The following is a 19,394-nucleotide window of genomic DNA, read 5'->3' as shown; positions in this document are numbered from 1 at the left end:
TATATGAGCAATAGTTTATGCAGAAATATGTGTATAAATTAGTATGGACCCTTAGACAATTTGTCCCAGAATATATAAAGAAATAAAGAATTTCGAATAAAAATATAACTGCCATATGTTTGGGACACACAACCACTTCAATGAATGATGACACTCTTATCTATACCTGGCTATACAATCTTATTTTAGAATTTAGAGTTATAAAATTTTGCTATAGAAACTTATTGAACATTACAAGAAAATATTGACTTTTAAAAACTCAGTTGCAAAATTCAAACAAACCAGTACCTTGCTTCTTATCAAGATAAACACGCACACCAATTGCTATGAAGTTTACTCAATAGTGTAATTAACTTTTTTATTAAAATGTCTTCCTACATTTTAAGACATAATTTTCTCCATAAATAAGGCACTTTATAGAATTTCCAATTCTTATTTTCTAAGTCACATACTGAATAACATCTAGGTGCCTTCTGGAGAAAATTATAGCTAAAAGTGTAACGGATACTTGTTATTGTCACAGGGCAATATCCTAGAGTTCCCATTGAGCTTGGGTCTCTAAATGTATGGTATAAATAGTAGTAAATCTTTTTCCAATTTGGTCTACCATGACACTCAGTTTTTTTAAGAGGATAAGGGAAAATTAAACCAAATGTAAATATACAAGAATTGTATTTTGTCCAGGACATTGGTCTATTACCCCTATTTCTCTGAAAAAGTGCCATTGGATCTTTAAAGACCACAACCAGGAAGAATCTCAGTTTTACATCTCATCTGAAAGACAGTGTAGTAACATAGATTAACCTGAATTACTAAACCCAAATGCATGTTTATGAACTGCTCAGATAGGAGATAGGCATCTGTTTTACAGCTAAACCAAGGCAATTTGGTTAGGTATTTTTCATATGAGTAAAACTGATTCAATTATTGTAGTAACTACCTGAGATAATTCCCTGCAATATATTACTTTTAGAAGCCGTATGATGACTTTGCTGTATTCTTATGGATGCAGCCATCTAATAACTCAGACCCCTGAACAATACAGGCCATTTGCTAACGAAGAGGGAGTACAAACCATTGGTGAAAGAATGGTGATATTTCTTCCAAAAGTAACAGTTTGAAATAAAGTGTTTTATCTGACTTCACCAGCAAGTCTTCAGTCAATAACAAGCGAATCACAGAAGTAGCAAAAGTGACTTCTGCAATCTGCCTGAAAGTGCAAAGGGAAACAATAAGGCTGGTTTATGAAGCAGATGCTATTTCAAGAAAATCAAGTTTTCAGAAAAAGACTTGGAATGACATAAATGAATACCCAGTGGTAAATGTTATCGTTCTGAACAGAGTGTTTCTTGTGAAATACAGTATATGTGCAAAATATTAGCTCTGCCTGCATTCCAGCCAGCTTGGGAAATAACTGCACAGCTTGCTTTAAAAAAAGTAATAAAATATCATAAATAATAACACCACTTTGTACATACACAGCATTTTCCTGGTAAGGATGATGATGATTATAATAATATCAAAGCTCTTTACAAACATTAATTAAGGGCTTGTTCACATGAACAATTAGACTGTGGCAAGCTTGGGTATGACTCCATCCTGCTAAGTGTCCATTCGCACCCTGCTGATGCGAGTTAAATTTGTTACAGAGCTTTGATCTAGTGCCCTTTGAAACAGGACTAACTCAAAGTGCGTTAATGAACAGTTCACATGTGTCAGCAGGACACACAGAGATAGTTAGATCACGACAGGCTAGTGCCGGGTAGGTAGCGTCACACCCCATCTTGCTACAGTCTAATTGCTCTTTTACAAAGCCTTAAGCCTAATAACACCCCTGTGAGGGTAGTTAATTGATATTATGCTCCTTTTATACATGCACAAAGAGGGACAGATAGGTTAATTGCCCAAGACTACAGAAGAAAATTGTATACATTCAAAAGCTTGTCTCATTCACCAACAGAAGTTGGTGTAATAAAAGCTATTACCCTACAGACCTTGTCTTTCTAATACCCTGGGACCAACATGGCTACAGCAACAATATAAATGAGACTACAGAGTGAATCAGTGATTTTCTGGGACTACAACCCTGGAGGCCAGGCTCCCTGTTCTTTGCCCTGAACACTAGAGCATTAAAAGGAAACATATAAGATAGATTTTAGAGTAGCAGCCATGTTAGTCTGTATCCGCAAAAAGAAAAGGAGTACTTGTGGCACCTTAGAGACTAACCAATTTATTTGAGCATGAGCTTTCGTGAGCTACAGCTCACTTCAACGGCATGAAGTGAGCTGTAGCTCACGAAAGCTCATGCTCAAATAAATGTGTTAGTCTCTAAGGTGCCACAAGTACTCCTTTTCTTTATATAGGATAGAATCCACCCACGTGCACAGGCATTAGAGATAGTAAGCGCCTTGCATGCCTTCCCTTCCCCTCATGTTGAGATTTTCATGAATAAAATAAATAATTTAGATCTATTCCAGATTTCCTGCTTAGTTTGCAGTATGGGGAGAAAAGCAAACCCTATCCTGCCTCTATCCTTACTCTAGGGTAAGGAGACCAGACCATGCTGAGAGAGCAATACACACTTCCGTACAGCATGACCCACGGGAACACTCTGCATGGAGAATCCCCTAGACCTAGCGATGTAATCCGGTTCTTTATACTTAAAATTATTAACACCACCACCTCGCTCTTTCATCAGGAGATCTCAAAGCACTGAACAAAGGAGCTCGGTATCATTATCCCCATGTTACAGCTTGGAGAAGTCAGTCACAGAGAGATGAAGTGACTTGCCCAAAGTCACACAGCAGGTCAGGGGCAGGGCCTGGATTAGAACCCAAAGCCAGGTCTACACTATACATTTATATCAATAGAACTCCATCACTCAAGAACGTGAAAAATCCACATCCCTGAGTGACGCAGATATATCGACATAACCTCCGGTGCAGACAGCACTATATTGATGGGAGGACATAGTTAATCCACCTCCGTGAGCGGTGGTGGATTAACTATGCTGATGGGAAAAGCTCATTGTAGCATCTTCACTAAAGCATTACCGAGCACTGCACAGCAGCACTGGTGCCTCTGTAGCATTTTAAGTGTAGACCTGCCCGAAATCTCAGCCCGCTGTTTTATTCATTAGGCCACAAATGGAACTGAACAGAATACTGGTTTTAATACAGGACTGTTAAAAATACATATATTGCTGCTGAATAAGCAAAGAGAAGAAAAAAATATTTTTAAACGGGGAAAAAAAAAGGTTTGTAAATGAGTGTCTCTGAGCTCAGAATAAGAAAGTTAGCATGTGACATTCAAGTAACAGAGTGTAATAGCAGCTAACTTTGGTGTTGAGTTCAAACCAGGCATCCTTAAAGATACCTTAAAAAATGGAGGTGGGGGGTGGGGAGAACATTTCTCCTACAAGTACAGTTGCCAGCTATAATGAAAACATCAAAACACATGAAGCACTTTGAAGGAAAATGGCTACTAGAATCACTCTGGCTGCTCCTTAGGCTCTACCTGAATTCTGCATGCCAATTTATAGCATTTCACCACCTTTCTCTGCCTCCACATTTCTCTCCCGCTCACATTTCCTTTGCTTTAAAAACTCATCAGCAGAGGTTCTGCTCATAGACGCACCTTGCTTCAGTGGCTGTAATTTTCGCTTTTTGATTGATTGATTTGGCCATTTCTTACTTTTTTTATATGATGATCTTTGAACTTAAAATTGCATTTGCCTTCCTCTCTCAACTCATATCAAGCCAATTTCCCTTTGGAAGTGGTAACACTTTCAGGCTGGGGTTTTAAAATGAGTATAAAGGAATTAGGCACTTAAATCCCATTGAAGTCCAGTGGAGTTGGGAGGCTCCGTTGAAAATCTCAACCTTAAGTCTAAAAAGCATTCATGAGGTCATCACAGCCTCCTCTTTTCCAGTGAAATATGTCACACGTTCTCAGTCTTCGTTTAGGATGTACAGGAAATAGGAAAGACCCAAGTGATTACCATCTAAGGCAGGGGAACCTTTACTGAATATGGTATTAAAGCTAAGGTACTAGTGCCTTATACACAGGGTTTGCGGGAATGGTTATTAAATATGTATCAGTCAAAACATCCACTTCTTCATAAGATTTTTAAACTGAGGAGTTTTTATTTATTGTTTTGGCAAAAAGAAACAGAGCATTTCCTGTCATTCCAGTCTGGCAAATCTAGAGGCAAATAGAGATATCATGCCAAGTAAGTCACAAAGGCTTATACCCTCCACCCCCACAAAAATATGCATGGGGTGGACACTGGGCGAGGAAGGAGAAAACTGAAGATTCCTTCACTCCATGTTCCCTGAAATAGTTCATTTTTATGGCAGAGTACAGTAGAACCTAAGAGTTATGAACACGAGAGTTACAAACTGACCAGTCAATCACACCTCATTTGGAACCGGAAGTACACAATCAGGCAGCAGCAGACCAGGAAAAAAAAGCAAATACAGTACAATACTGTATTAAACGTAAACTACTAAAAAAATAAAGGGAAAGCAGCATTTTCCTTCTACATAGTAAAGTTTCAAAGCTGTATTACGTCAATGTTCAGATGCACACTTTTGAAAGAACAACCATAACATTTTGTTCAGAGTTACATTTTGGAGTTATGAACAACCTTCATTCCCGCTGTATTTATAACTAGAGGTTCTACTGTACACTTCTAAAGTTTCCAGATGATATCAAGCTGGGAGGGGTTGCAAGTGCTTTGGAGTATAGCATCAAAATTCAAAATGATCTGGACAAACTGGAGAAATGGTCTGAAGTAAATAAGATGAAATTCAGTACAGACAAATGCAAAGGACTCCACTTAGGAAGAAACAATCAGTTGCACACATACAAAATGGGAAATGGCTGCCCAGGAAGTACTGCAGAAGGAATCTGGGGGGTCACAGTGGATCACAAGCTAAATATGAGTCAACACTGTAACACTACTGCAAAAAAAGCAACATCCTTCTGGGATGTATTAGCAGGAGTTTTGTAAGCAAGACACGAGAAGTAATTCTTCCGCTCTACTCCACACTGATTAGACCTCAACTGGAATAGGAGATGAATATGAAAATCTAATAGAGTTCAAGAGAGGAGTGAGACAAAGTTGTATAATGTCATCAACTTTATTGAACATTTACAGCAAGTGTTTGATTAAATTAATCAAAGAAATAGAAGAAGGTATTAAGATAAAAGGAAAATGGATGAATCACATTCACAATGCAGATTAAAAAGAAGGTCTGATGAAGTTAGTGGAGATTTTATATGAATATGGTAAAGAATATGGTCTAAAGTGAAATGTGGACAAGACAAAAACTATTGTGGTATGCAAGGTTCCTGGGAAAACATGCAAGATTCCAGTGAATGACACAGCCATTCAGTAAATGAGAAATTATTGCTACTTAAGAAGCATTATTGCAGAAGATAGAAGACTGGATAACGAAGACAGCACCAGAATAGCAAGAATGAAAGAGACATTCGGGAAGAATAAAAATCTGATGAGAAGGGACATAAATTTGAAGGCTAAATTCTGATTGTTAAAAGCTTACATCTGGTCTGCATTAAAATTACTGCTGTGAAACATGGACAGTCCAACAATCGATAATAAGGAAACTGCAATTCTTCAACTTATGGTGTTATAGAAGAATTCTGAAAATAGTATGGATAGACAAAGTAGCCAATGAAAATTTGGGGAGGATACTGATAATTGGAACTCAGCAAACACTTCTCAGAGATCTTACAAAAGGAAAGATTTGATTTGCAATGCACATTTTAACAAGTTCAGTGGGTGATGCATGTTTATGAGCACTTGAAGGGAAAGTTGATAGCAGAAAAACATGAGGTAGAAAAAGATGATCTTGGATGGACAATGTGGTATCCTGGGTGGATCAAAAGGAATATTCATCCACAAAGAGATTAGCAGAAGATCATACAGAATGGGCTACCCTGGTTGCAAACCTCCAGTAACAGAGATGTCACATAAGAATAAAAGAAAAAGAGAAAGAATCAAAATAACAGACTCATGCAGATACTAGAGTACTTATGCTGTGAAAAATATCACCTCTTCCAAAGGATTTCCAGTCAGATACTCTTTCTTTACTATTTCCACACATTAAACTAAAAGGTAAATACATGTTTTCAGAATCTTTTCCAGCTCAAAGCAGTACGTTGCAATAAGCAGCTCTCCACAGAGTTCCTCTCTTTCAGAAATATATCCTCTTACATTCTTTGCACTGGATACCATTGTTCATTAACAATCAAGGTGTCTGAGTAGACTTAAGCACTCCTCCGTCTAACTGTTTTGTCCCAAATTATTACGTGATCCTCTCACTTTAATATCAATTATAAACTTAGAAATCTTTCATATAAACAAATCAGGAGATCAAACATGAAGCCTTGTTATATCCTATTTGTACATCATCATCTTTCCCCAATCCAATTAGTCAGATAATATTTCCTTTCTTGTCTTAGAATCATTTATGAATAACCTTATCTGGTCATTATAAGGGTGCATGGATTTCACCTAAGTTAAGCCAGTTTGTTCTGCTCCAATTTACTGTAGGAACTCTTGCATGTATGCTGGCAGAAACTGATGTAAATAATAAAAATAACCATTTACACTTACATGGTGATTTCCATCCAAAGATCTGAAAGTATTTCTCAAGAGGGGTAAGCATTGTAATACCAGTTTTACAGAGAGAGAAGCTGAAGCATAAAGTTAAGTGACTTGCTCAATGTCACTGAAGAAATCTGTAGCAGAGACAGTAATGGAACCCAGGTCTCCCAACCCAGTTTTGTGCTCTGCTCAACAGCCATTTTTGCCTCCCAAAGTGACCTTAATTTTCCATTAGTGACATGGAGTGATTTCAAAAGGAAGACAGCTGCGGACTTGGAGAGGATTCCTTCTTTCAAGGAAAACAAGTGTGGAACATGCAGTAAAGTAGACAGAAAAGTAACCTTTTCCTACCCACTTGAATACAGAGAGGGTTCATACCCTAATCTAAATTCTTCAGAGACAGTTCCTAGCAAAGTAGGAAGTTTAATATCTAATCCTTCAGCCTTATACATTGAAATGATTTTTTTTCTGTTTTAATGACCATTTCAGGACATAAGCTCCCTCTGCAAAGCCCTATTGACTTTCTGAAAATCAGACTCCTTTAAGGTATCTCAAAAATTGGGCATCCAAAATTAGAGGAGAATGTTTGAAAATCTGGATGGATAAACACAAAATGTTACTGCTGAGCCTGACAAACTTCAGACAACTTCTGGCCATTTCTGTTTCAATTAATATTTTTTAAGTAAGACTGTAGATGTGTACCTTTATTCATTTGTCCGTTAGAGAAATTCAGGGAGATGAAATTTGGATTAATAAAAACAAACAAGACAAATAAAAAACTAAAATGTTGTAAACTTTGAGCCACTATGAAATCCTGTCTCTTTACTCACTTCTGCTTTTTCAGACAAAAAGTTTATTCACCAAAAAGTGCAGTTTTTGGTTGACTGAAACTATTTGGAAATTTAATCAAATTGAATGCGGTGGGGAAAAAACTTTTCCCAGGCCAGCAAACCATGTGTATACATCTGTCCTCTTTATCAACTTGTAATGTTCTATCTGCCTGATTCAGAAGAGGAATTTGAATCCACATCTCCTACCTCCCAGGCGAGTGCCTTAATTTCATCAGGCTATAGAGTCATTCTTAGGCCACCTCTACACTACCCGCCGGATCGATTTATCGGGGATCGATTTATCATGTCTAGTGTAGACGCGATAAATCAATCCCCGATCGCTCTGGCATCAACTCCGGAACTCCACCACGGCGAGAAGCGGAAGCGGAGTCGACGGGAGCGGCGGCTGTTGATCCCGCGCTGCGAGGATGCAAAGTAAGTGATTCTAAGTCGATCTAAGATACGTCGACTTCAGCTATGCTATTCTCGTAGCTGAAGTTGCGTATCTTAGATCAATCCACCTCCCTCCCCCAGTGTAGACCAGGCCTTAGTCCTCTCTTTGGCAAGGTGGAAGAACTCCATCAGGAGAGATTGAGAGAAGCCCACCCAAAATAACCCATAGTGTGGTGATTGGGCTACTTATCTGGGACAGAGGAGATCCGAGTTCAAATCCTTACTGCAGAGTGGGGATTCAAACTTGGATTTCCACTTCCCAGGCATGTGTTTTAGCCACTGAGCTAAAGGTAATAAATGGGGACATGCTCACAGTCAGTTTGCTGGCCCGAAACAGACTTTCCTTGTTTGCTGACAAATTCCAAATATTTTTTGAACTGAACCAAATCTTTTTTCTGATTTTTTGGTTTGCTGTCCCAACTGAAAAAAAAAATCAATTTATCTCCCAGCTCTGCTCTGCACTGCACAGTATAAGAAATACCATGGTAATGTGAATTATTTAAAAACAATATTTTAACAGAAACCCCTATATATACCTATTATGTGGGCATTTTTCAGCTTCTGTTTCAGTCAAAGCCAATGCAAATCAACTGTTCCTATTCATGTTCTAGCCTTAATTTACAGTCCTCCATCTGTATGAACATTTCCTACTAAGCTTTCTCATCCTATGGCAGCATATATTAATGCTCATTTTTTAGCAGTCCTATCTCCCATCTCATTCCAAACGGTCTCTGCTCCACTAGCTAGTTTTGATGTCATTCCTGTCTTCAAATATAACATCCTCCTCTCACATTACTATACCTACTCCAGTTTTCCAGCTTCTTACAGAGACTGTACTTTCAAAAGGCTTTATGTGTTCTGGTAATTTAATATCCCAGTTAGTTTCCTGATTAGGACAAGTCTCAGTAATGCCAATTATATTATAATTCACCTGAAAGTCTTCACTATTATCCTCACCGCATCACTATAGAATATATTAAGGAATACTGCACATTTAAGAACAATTTGCAGGCCTCCCTTCTGATGGCATAAAAGTGTTATCTTTCAAGGTTTAAGTATATGAAATATTATAATATATTATTTCTGTAATAAGTGACTTTTGTACTGTGAGCAAAAGAACTTCTTCCATTCTTTCTAAAATGATAGCATTTTCCCCCAGATAAACAGGATCTCTCTCTTTTTCAGGGGGGGGGGAAAAAACTGAATCTTTACCCTCCGCACATCTTTGCCAAATGTTTCACTATAGCTGGTGCCCAGTATTTCAAACTGGACATAGGGGTTGGAGCCGTCTTCTCTAAATTCCATAACGCCAGTGAGCCCAGTTATATGGCCCTAAGGAAACAATGTTAAAGATATTAGAATACAATTTTTATAAAGCACCTTTCATGCTCCAGGTATCCTAACATGCCTTGCAAATGCTTGCAATTAAATTAATGTGCAGGCCTGATATGCTCTGCAATAGCTCACACATAGCCTTAGACAAAATATACGACCTTCCTGAGAAAGAGACTGTTAGCCAAGACACATGTACTACTCGTTTTGAAAAATGCCTTGGGATCTTTAACTTACACAAGGAGAGCCACCAGTGAAAAGTAGACAGAACCTTAGCTGAATCTGAAACTATAACACTTGTAACATGATTGAGTTTGTCTAGATTCCGGTGTACAACACAAAGCCACCACTTTCAGGCTCAGAAAAAAAGAGCTACTAAGTCAGGCTGAAAACAATGTATTTTTAGTGTTATTAAAACTTCAGTGAACAAAGCTCATGCCAGTTTAACAGTGGCGTAACTAAAAAAATATTTAACCTTGCTTTAAATTATCAATGAAACAGTGGTGTCATTAATCTTGGTTGGAACATTTTCACCAAAATGAAATTTCACCAACACATGCTGTTTCACTGATACATATTGGTTTCAATGAACATTTTGTCAGAAAGGGGGGTGTGTCCAGGGCATAGTGAGAAAGAGTGCATATGAATTGGACTCAGCATTTACTCCAGATTTACAGTAGTTTGAAATCCGAATCAAGATATTAGATTATACAATGCACCATTTTTCCTCTTGTTTCCTAAAAGCCAAACATGTTAGCAGCTTTGCTAAGGAATTTACATCTTATCCATGGTCTACTCTGACAACTACTTAAGGTTTCATCCATTTGGTGGAATGCATAAAGCTATATGACTATTCATCATTACATGACTTATATAAAACATAGCCATGACATCACCAGTTTAAGAGGAAACACCTTCATGACCACACAGTTTCATTAATAACAACTTAAAATCAAGGTTAAATCATTTTTGAGAAGTTCCTCTGAAAGAAAAAATCGGAGTACTTTGGTTCTTTTGGAGATTTTATTGCACATTTGGCTTCCAACCTTGTCCACTCTTACCTTCTTAATAGTCTCCAACATGGATCGACCTCCATTCCAAGGTTTGGTGGATTTCCTCATGCAGTTCAAACTTGCCATGCTGTGCCATTTCCTGTCTTCCAGCTTTCTATGGAAGGCATTGGCCAACATGAGCACGCTGTCATATAGATAGAGGTTAGAGACCTGCAAACAATAAAAAGAGTAAAACAGAAATTGTACTCTTGAAGATCTCCTCAAAAAAAAAAAAACAACAACAACAACAAAAAAACCACTTTAAATGATAAAACACAGGAGGACTAGTAAACATGAATATGGAACTTTTCACTTCAAGTGCACCAGTTCAAATACACTAGGCTGGTAGTTATTACAGCTTCATCAGTAAAATAGTCACTCAATGGTACCTTGCCAGTCATCTTAACAGGGAGACTAAGGAGTGAATGGAATACCCTGTCATCTTCTATGCTCACTCTACCTCACTCTCTCTGCAACTTTTTACACAGTAGAGCACAAGGTACTGCTAATAAACCTACCAGGCACAAATGGAGTAGATGTAGTAATGCTGCTCTGACTCCAATCATTTCTCTCTAGCATAACCCTCAGAGTGGTGATGGGTAACTGCTCCTGGTCCTCTTTCCTGAAGAGGAAGCTTGCAGGGTACTGCAGGGTCCTTAATATCCCTTCTTTTTTATATGAGAGTATTTGAAGAGACAGTGAGATGACAGCGGTTCCACTACCAATCACTGATAACCGCCAAATGAATACATCATTCTCCACCGATATAACCATTACCACTACTAAGATGTCATAATGACTACAAGACATACAGCAGCTGCCTCAAACTCAACCAAGGCAAGACTGAAGTGATACAGGTTGAAAAAATATCTAGACGCTGTGCCATGTCTTCCACTGAAAGTATACAGCCCCCATTTGTCAAAATTATGCAAAGCCTTACGGATCTTCTTTGATTCCTCATTGAGCTGGGATGACCAAGTAGCATCAGTAATGAAAAGTGTCTTTCCCCTGTAGCTCATTAAGAAATAGCACCCCTTTCTGCTGGACAAAGACCTGGCCAAAGATCCATGCATTTATCACCTCGAGATTTAATTTCTGTAATTCACTGTATCTGAAACATGGAAACAGTGAAATGCACACCATGCAGCTGCCCACTTCCTCCAAAGTTCAGGCCACTATAAGCACATCAAGTCTGTGCTCCAGTCCTACTGGCTCCCAATTGACTTCTGAGGCCAGCGTAAGGGCTTAATCTGCCAGGGATGGTCTAGGTAACACTTAGCCCTGCCTTGAGTGCAAGAGACTGAAGTAGAAGACCTTCTGAGTTCCCTTTGAGTCCTACAATTCTATGATCTTCAAAGCAATAAATGGATCAGGTTCCCTAATGTAGGAGGCCCCAGAGGAGATGAAACAATCCAGAATCAGATCAGCTTGGAGAGAGCTGAAAACCTTCCTATTTGGCCATAGCCAGAATAACAGTAAACAAAATCATTTAAAATGATAATTTAAAAATATAAGCAGACACTCCCTAAAAAGTGATATGCCAATAGAGGTTATTGCCTTCTGTAATTCCCATGAAGTAAATATCTCTATATAAATGTTCATCTTAATTAGCCGTATATTTACTTAACATATCGTATCACTGCAGACAACTTGGTATTTTCATAATGAACTAATATTTCTACAAAATCCAGGACTAAATCAAATGTGAATTAAACAGGCACACAGCTATACACTACCAAAAAGACCTATGCATACATTTTAAAAAAGACATCTTTTAGGTGGTACAGAAAAGAAAAATGCAAAAAGAGGGATGTCCATTTATAGAGTGAAGAGTAGGGCTGATTAATTATGAAAAGGGATTTTAATGTTGAAAACATACAGTGCGTGAGAGATACTTTCTTAGGTAAAAAGCTCTTCCATTTTACATTATCACTAAATAAAATCTTTCCCTTCCCCAATAGCTACACATCCTTCATGTTCATTATTTTACCCTTCTACTACTGTCTGATTATCATGCTCCTTGAAATAGCTTACAAAAAATAGCCCCTTGCCAGATTTCTTCTCTTTTTTTTCAATAGCAAGTGTTTAAAGAGTTAATGAGAATGGTCCCAGTGACTATGCCCCTGGTTTGGTTAAGTATCTGCTGCTTCTGCTCAGCTGTGTATCTCCTTATACTGTAGATCAGCGGTTCTCAAACTAGGGGCTCTGCTTGTTCAGGGAAAGCCCCTGGCGGGCCGGGCCAGTTTGTTTACCTGCCGCGTCTACAGGTTTGGCCGATCGCGGCTCCCACTGGCAGCGGTTCACCGCTCCAGGCCAATGGGGGCTGCGGGAAGGGCGGCCAGCACATGTGCTCCTCTCCCATCCTCACCCTTCCCATCTATCCAGCTGTTGTATTTGATCATACCCTTGAATTGTAAGCTCTTCTGGGACCATCTCTTGGTTATATGTTTGTATGGTGGCCAGCACAACAGGGCCCTATCTTCTGAGGGCTACCAAAAGACAAACAAACAATAATAATTACTGATGTGTAATTTCATATCTCCCATGTCCCATGCACACCCCTAATCTCTACGGCCAAGACTTATTTGGAGTCTGACAATGCTACGTTTAAATTAGCAATTATTACTAAAGCCATGTCTACACTACAGACTTATGTCAGTATAAATATGTCACTCAGAGGTGTGAAAAATCTACACCCTGGAGCAACATAGTTATACTGACATAACCCCTGGTGCAGGTAGTGCTATGTCGATGGGAGAGCTTCTCCAGTCAACAGAGCTACTGCCTCTCGTGGAGGTGGATTAATTACACGGACAAGAGAAGCTCTTCCATTGGCATAGTAGCGTCTTCACTAAAGCATTAAAGGTGTAGCACTGTACGTGAAGACAAGTCCTGAGTGCTACCAGTATCCCTTTCTGCCCAGGAGCTAAGCATACCATCTCTGTAGGACTCCCAACTCTGGCTAGTCCAGACTGCGCGACCTGGAATCAAACCCAGATCTCCCACATTGAAGTGCAGAACACTGATTACTTGGTTACCAAGCTAGTCCGTCCTTTTTAGTTTGACCAACAGAACCATAACCACGTTGTCAAGGCAGATTGATGTCACAGTGCTATGCTTCATTCCTACTTTGAAGCAATTGAGGTAGCTGTCAGTAAAAGAAGTATCCACAAAAGTGAAGGTGATGGTACGCTGTCCATTTCTTTCGGTCACTACTCTGAGGATCTTTGTTAATACTGAAGAACTGTTATAGCATGAAATGGAAAGATTATCATCATGAATGTCTTGTCCTTTAAAAGGAACCACTGGAAAGCTGGTCCTCCGTTTCTCTTACAGAGCAAGTCTACTCTGAAATGTTACTATGTAAATATGGCGCCTTCTACCAGCAGATCCACTCCTTCCATTTAGTCACACTCGTACGTGCTTACTTAAGTGACAAAAACATATATTTTATAATATTACATTTTACTTCTATTAGCATTGCAGAGCCCATATAGCTGTGGAACAGGAAGCTGAAGTCTATTCTTATTCTCACTGTCAACAACATTTTTAACAAAGTTGCAGAAATTTTATCACTGGTGATGTATTAGCCAGAATTTTTTATAGTGCACATCTAATCCTATATATATCTATTCTGGGTAGCTTTCTGGAATCTTAATATGGTTTGTTCTGTTATTACTTCCAGTGAGCTGTAAAATGTAAACAATTCCAAAATCTGATTGTTTTATGGAAAAAAAGTTCCTGTGTTCTGTATACGTTGCCTAACAACGTTTCCAGAAGCACACATTGTTTTCCGTTACTGCATATCACAAATAAATTCTTATCCTGTTCTTTTTTATGCTGCTTTTATGCAGAAGACTGAGAACCTTTATATCCTCTTTTCCAAATCATATACACTTTTCAGCCTGAAGTCATATCTAAATAGGTACTTTCCTATGGAAAAAGGGATCTCAAAAGAGAATTCCAGGTCTGCGCTCACCTATCCACATTCCCTCGTATAATTTCCATTGTTTTCTTTATCACAGTCCTTTTCATGAAGCAAGAATCCCACAGGCCTCTTCTGCTGCATCTAAGCAAGGCATTTGTAATTTCATATTACTGCCATTTAAATCCCCTTCAATGGCACCATCAGCCACTGTATCTTAGAAGCAAAATGATTTTCCTACCATCCCCTACAAATGTGATAGATTGTATCTGCAACATCACAAGTTTGATGCAAACTCCAGGAAGATGATGCTGTGAAGAGGAAGACAGGCCATCAGACCAAGCTTGTTTACACTTGTTACCTCAAGTGTTCACACAAATTTCAATTTGCAGCTAACTAAAAACCCACTGGATACAGAAATGTACCATAAAAGGCAATTCATGTAGCTACCTGAACAATCAGTAAGACCCCATGGCTCTACTCTTGCAGCCTTAGGCATGAGGAAATAGGAAATTAAGAAATTAGCATTAGAGTAGCATGCAGGATTGGAAGAAAAATAACACTGAGATGAAAACAAGGTGATAGACTTGTTTCCTTTGGGCTTTCTGAGCTCTGCAACACTGCTAATTTTTCCTTTTTATGTATTCAGGACGGGGGGTAGGGCATTCTTCTGTCTGCAGAAACTCCCTTTCATATAAGGAAAATTTCCAGAGGAAAACAAAAAAAGTGTTTCACTTTTCTTACCCCGGCAGGGGGGAATCAAATTTTAGTTCCTCTTTCACTTACCTGCTAAGATCTGCATGAATTGAGGATACCAATGCCTAACAAAATCCAAAGACTTAATGAAATGCATTTTGGGGGTCTATCTACATTATCTATACCACACCCATTGGTGTGGAATCTGAGAGCAATAATGCCATGAACTGTTAGTTGGAAAGCATGAAATTCTGAACTAAGGACTTACCAGTTGATGAATGAAAGCTTATCTAAATATTGTGTTTTGAAATGTACATTTTACACCTGAAATTTTTTTAAGTCCGCATACACATATACATTCTGTAAGTCATTTGGGATCTTGCTTCTTTTAAAACTTGTTTGTCCACATGAACAGAAGCTTCTGTTTAGCTTCAGGTGGAATACACAGGGAACCCTTCTCTTGTACCAAGTAACAGACTTTATATACAAATAGGCAAAAAGCAGAAATATGGAATCAGAACAGGATATTTCCATAATGCATTAAAGGTAAAACATCCTTTTTACAGAGAGACTAAGATTCATCCAGATTTACTACCAGACCTTATTTTTAAAGTTCTATAATGGGAATCACTTTTACTTTCCTTCCAAGCATTAATCAAACGGAACTTGCCACCCAGAAATACAATGTTGCACAGCAGAAGACTGACCCTGATTCAGACCCATGGGCCGGTTCAGAGCTGCCAGCAAAGCCAGAAGTCCAGCCAGAGAAGAGGCCAATGGAGAAACCAACTGGAAGACAAGCTGACACCCACATGCCACTGCTTCAAAAATTCATTCCCAAGTTGGGCATCAGAGTCCTGCAGCTGCCAAATTCACCCTGGGAGTGTCCCAGCAGTCAGCTCCAAAGATGGAGACAGACAGAGATGGATGGCAAACTGGAACACACAGAACCGTGCCAGTGACAGAAACATGCATTGCCTAATGAGTAATACAGTTGTTTTGGTGCACACCAGTATGCTCTGAAGTTGTGTTTCTATCCCCGAAGCCCAGGTTGTGCCAAAAGTGATGTTGCATGGTGTGACTCTAAAGCAAGGCAGCCTCTATCTGTGCTCTTTGAAAAGAGGAGAGGTGATGACTGATGGTTTACTTACTGTACAGTAGTATGCTTAGAGGGATGCTGTCAAGGTTGGGAAGCTGACAATCTGACCTACCTATTTTATTTTCTCAGATCAGTTTGCAAAGCCCACGTGATATGTTGCGCGTGCATGTGTTTTAAATAAATGCTTTATTGCTCTTGGAGAACAAAATCACAGCCAGCAGCCTGACACTCATGAGAAAGCCTACAATAAAATAATAGCGGCAGTTGCATGTCGTGTAAGAAAACAAACTTCCATTAAAGACTCAAATGTCAGTTTCAAACAGCTATTTATTATGAGTTAAATGAAAGAATACATAAAAGTATCATAGAACCATAGCAAACAGACCCTTATTAGGGTAACTAGTCAATCCCCCCTTGACAGTAGGATTTTTTTTTTACACTGTTATCTAGATTTTTGGCCATTCAAGTTTTACACATCACAAATGATGGTGCTTTCAGCAATTCCTTTGGGAAATGATTCCACAATTTAATAGATCTCACGGTCAGGACATTTTTACTGATATACAGATTCTATATTCATTTCTTCACTTTACACTGAGCTATAACTCTGAAAGAATTCTTCTCCCTCCTTATGGTTTATATCTGTCTAATATCAAGTGTCCTTCAACCATGTATAGTTATTTCTTTTGCATCTGTCTGTAAGAAAAGTTGAACAGTAGCCACAGGGGCACAAATTAAACTACATTTTACATGTAAATCTCATCCCTAGGGGACTACCCTATGTGTCACTAAATGTTTCAAAAAATTGGCATGATTAACACACACACTGATCAGAGAAGGACTCAATCTAGCAGAGGATGTTTGGAAATCAGAACTAAAGTGTACTGATAGAGCTGAAGGGAGGAGAGGAGAGGAAAAATAATACTGAAATAGCAGAGCAGAGGAGGGGGAAAACATTGGTGTTTTACATTGTGTTGTATATAAACATGAGCTATAGTTTAGATTTGAATTGTGTTGACAGGAAGTGCTTGTGTGGTGGCATCGGCCTGCATTATGTTTGCTACTAGCAAGTGCTCTCAGTCTTTTAATGAAGTACTAAACAAAAAACAAAGTTGTCATAAATATAAAGGGAAGGGTAAACACCTTTGAAATCCCTCCTGGCCAGGGGAAAACTCCTCTCACCTGTAAAGGGTTAAGAAGCTAAAGGTAACCTCGCTGGCACCTGACCAAAATGACCAATGAAGAGACAAGATATTTTCAAAAGCTGGGAGGAGGGAGAGAAACAAAGGGTCTCTGTCTGTCTATATGCTGTCTTTGCCAGGGATAGACCAGGAATGGAGTCTTAGAACTTTTAGTAAGTAATCTAGCTAGGTATGTGTTAGATTATGATTTCTTTAAATGGCTGAGAAAAGAATTGTGCTGAATAGAATAACTATTTCTGTCTGTGTATCTTTTTTGTAACTTAAGGTTTTGCCTAGAGGGATTCTCTGTGTTTTGAATCTAATTACCCTGTAAGGTATCTACCATCCTGATTTTACAGAGGGGATTTCTTTACTTCTATTTACTTCTATTTCTATTAAAAGTCTTCTTGTAAAAAACTGAATGCTTTTTTCATTGTTCTCAGATCCAAGGGTTTGGGTCTGTGGTCACCTATGCAAATTGGTGAGGCTTTTTATCCAACATTTCCCAGGAAAGGGGGGGTGCAAGTGTTGGGAGGATTGTTCATTGTTCTTAAGATCCGAGGGTCTGGGTCTGTAGTCACCTAGGCAAACTGGTGAGGCTTTTTACCAAACCTTGTCCAGGAAGTGGGGTGCAAGGTTTTGGAAAGTATTTTGGGGGGAAAGACGTTTCCAAACAGCTCTTCCCCAGTAACCAGTATTTGTTTGGTGGTGGTAGCGGCCAATCCAAGGACAAAGGGTGGAATATTTTGTACCTTGGGGAAGTTTTAACCTAAGCTGGTAAAGATAAGCTTAGGAGGTTTTTCATGCAGGTCCCCACATCTGTACCCTAGCGTTCAGAGTGGGGGAGGAACCTTGACAAAAGTAAAACAAAAATATTAAAAATTGTGACAAAGGTCCATGGCCTCTTTTGGTCCAGATAAGCTGGACCGAGTGGAGGGGCAATGATGGCTTTGCATTACCCTTGAGTTCCTCTGATCTTCAGCATCCAGCTTCCAGGCTGCTGTAACTCACAGCTGCCAGCAAAATCCCACAATGGGCCACTGTGGCATCTGGGGCACTGCTGGAGTGCAGTGCATTCCAGTCATGCCCCTTGTCCCCTAACATGCCCCTAGTTAAGCTGCTAGCTGTGATAGGAGGAAAGTAAAGCTACTGAAGGAATCCCAAGCTGGCCACAGAGGCCAATTTGAGACTGCTTTTCATCCTCCAAGTGCTGCAAAGTAGTCTCACTGGGCCGAGGGTCTGGCCCAAAGCCTCTACATAAAGTCTTTGTGAGAAGACGTGACATGTGTGTTTGTAACTTAAGGTACATTTTCATAGAGGCCTCTGGTACGGTGAATTAATGCTTTAATTCTGCAAACATTTACTATCAGCTGTAGTGCTTAATAATGTGATGAATAGCTCAACTGACAACAATGGGACTCCTCTGCTGAGTGAAGTGACTCATATGGATGCTTGCAGGATTGGGCCCTTTGAGAGCAAATGGGACACTGTCAATTATGTTTCACAGGTTAAACCAGTCTGCCTGAAAGGTCCAATTACAGCAGTTCCCTCAGTAACTCCTAAAAAGAATACAATGTGTAAGGAAAGATGGACGCTGAAGGAGCAGCCCCATTAACTGATGCCTGGTAACATGTTCAACGGTCAAGTCTGTGAAGGACAAAGTTACACTTACATATGGAGAGGCAAGCAGTTGTTTGAAGAACCTGCCCTCCTCTGCCTTCTGACCTACCCTCTCCAAAAACATCCAAACAACGTCTGGAACATTGCTAAAGTAAAGAAGTGGGACTCTGATGACACTGAGGAATAACTGCACTATTCTTCCATTGCTGTATGGAGTCCCATTAGTTTTAATCTTGCTGCATATTTAGAGTCAAATAAACGTTAGATGCCCCAGGCCTTTATAACATGCTTGAATCCAAACAAGGCCTCAGAAAGGGTGAACTAAGTTATCAGCTGTATAAATAATAAATGTGATCAACAACAAATAAAATAAAAATGGAATCATGACAAAGAAAATTATCTGAATCACAAATCAAGGACAAAGAGACATTTTCAAACCTCATGTAAAGCAAAGGGAAGAGGTTGGGAGGAGGAACTAGACAATTAAAGTATTTCCAAACTCAAGAGTCTAAAACAATATGTCATATAGTTCAAGCTGTGTAACAGTGGCAGTCTTGTTGCACAGAAGTACC

The 19,394-nt window shown here is 39.2% G+C and overlaps 1 protein-coding gene across 9 annotated transcripts in view; it reads right to left on the bottom strand.

The window, feature by feature from the left end:
* The window catches only part of GRID1 (glutamate ionotropic receptor delta type subunit 1), an 828,929-nt gene that overhangs the window by 138,701 nt on the left and 670,834 nt on the right, over positions 1–19,394 (bottom strand). For all 9 annotated transcript variants that reach the window (XM_048856782.2, XM_048856783.2, XM_048856778.2 and 6 more), the window contains 2 exons: positions 10,311–10,472; positions 9,130–9,249 (listed from right to left, as the gene is read on the bottom strand). In XM_048856782.2, the coding sequence (XP_048712739.2) occupies positions 9,130–9,249; positions 10,311–10,472 (282 nt within the window). The remainder of the gene's footprint in view (positions 1–9,129; positions 9,250–10,310; positions 10,473–19,394) is intronic.

The sequence above is a fragment of the Caretta caretta genome, chromosome 7 (assembly GCF_965140235.1).
Source record: "Caretta caretta isolate rCarCar2 chromosome 7, rCarCar1.hap1, whole genome shotgun sequence".
NCBI lineage: Eukaryota > Metazoa > Chordata > Testudines > Cheloniidae > Caretta > Caretta caretta.
Note: the sequence above shows the minus strand (reverse complement) of the source record. Positions and strands in the feature narration are given on the sequence as shown.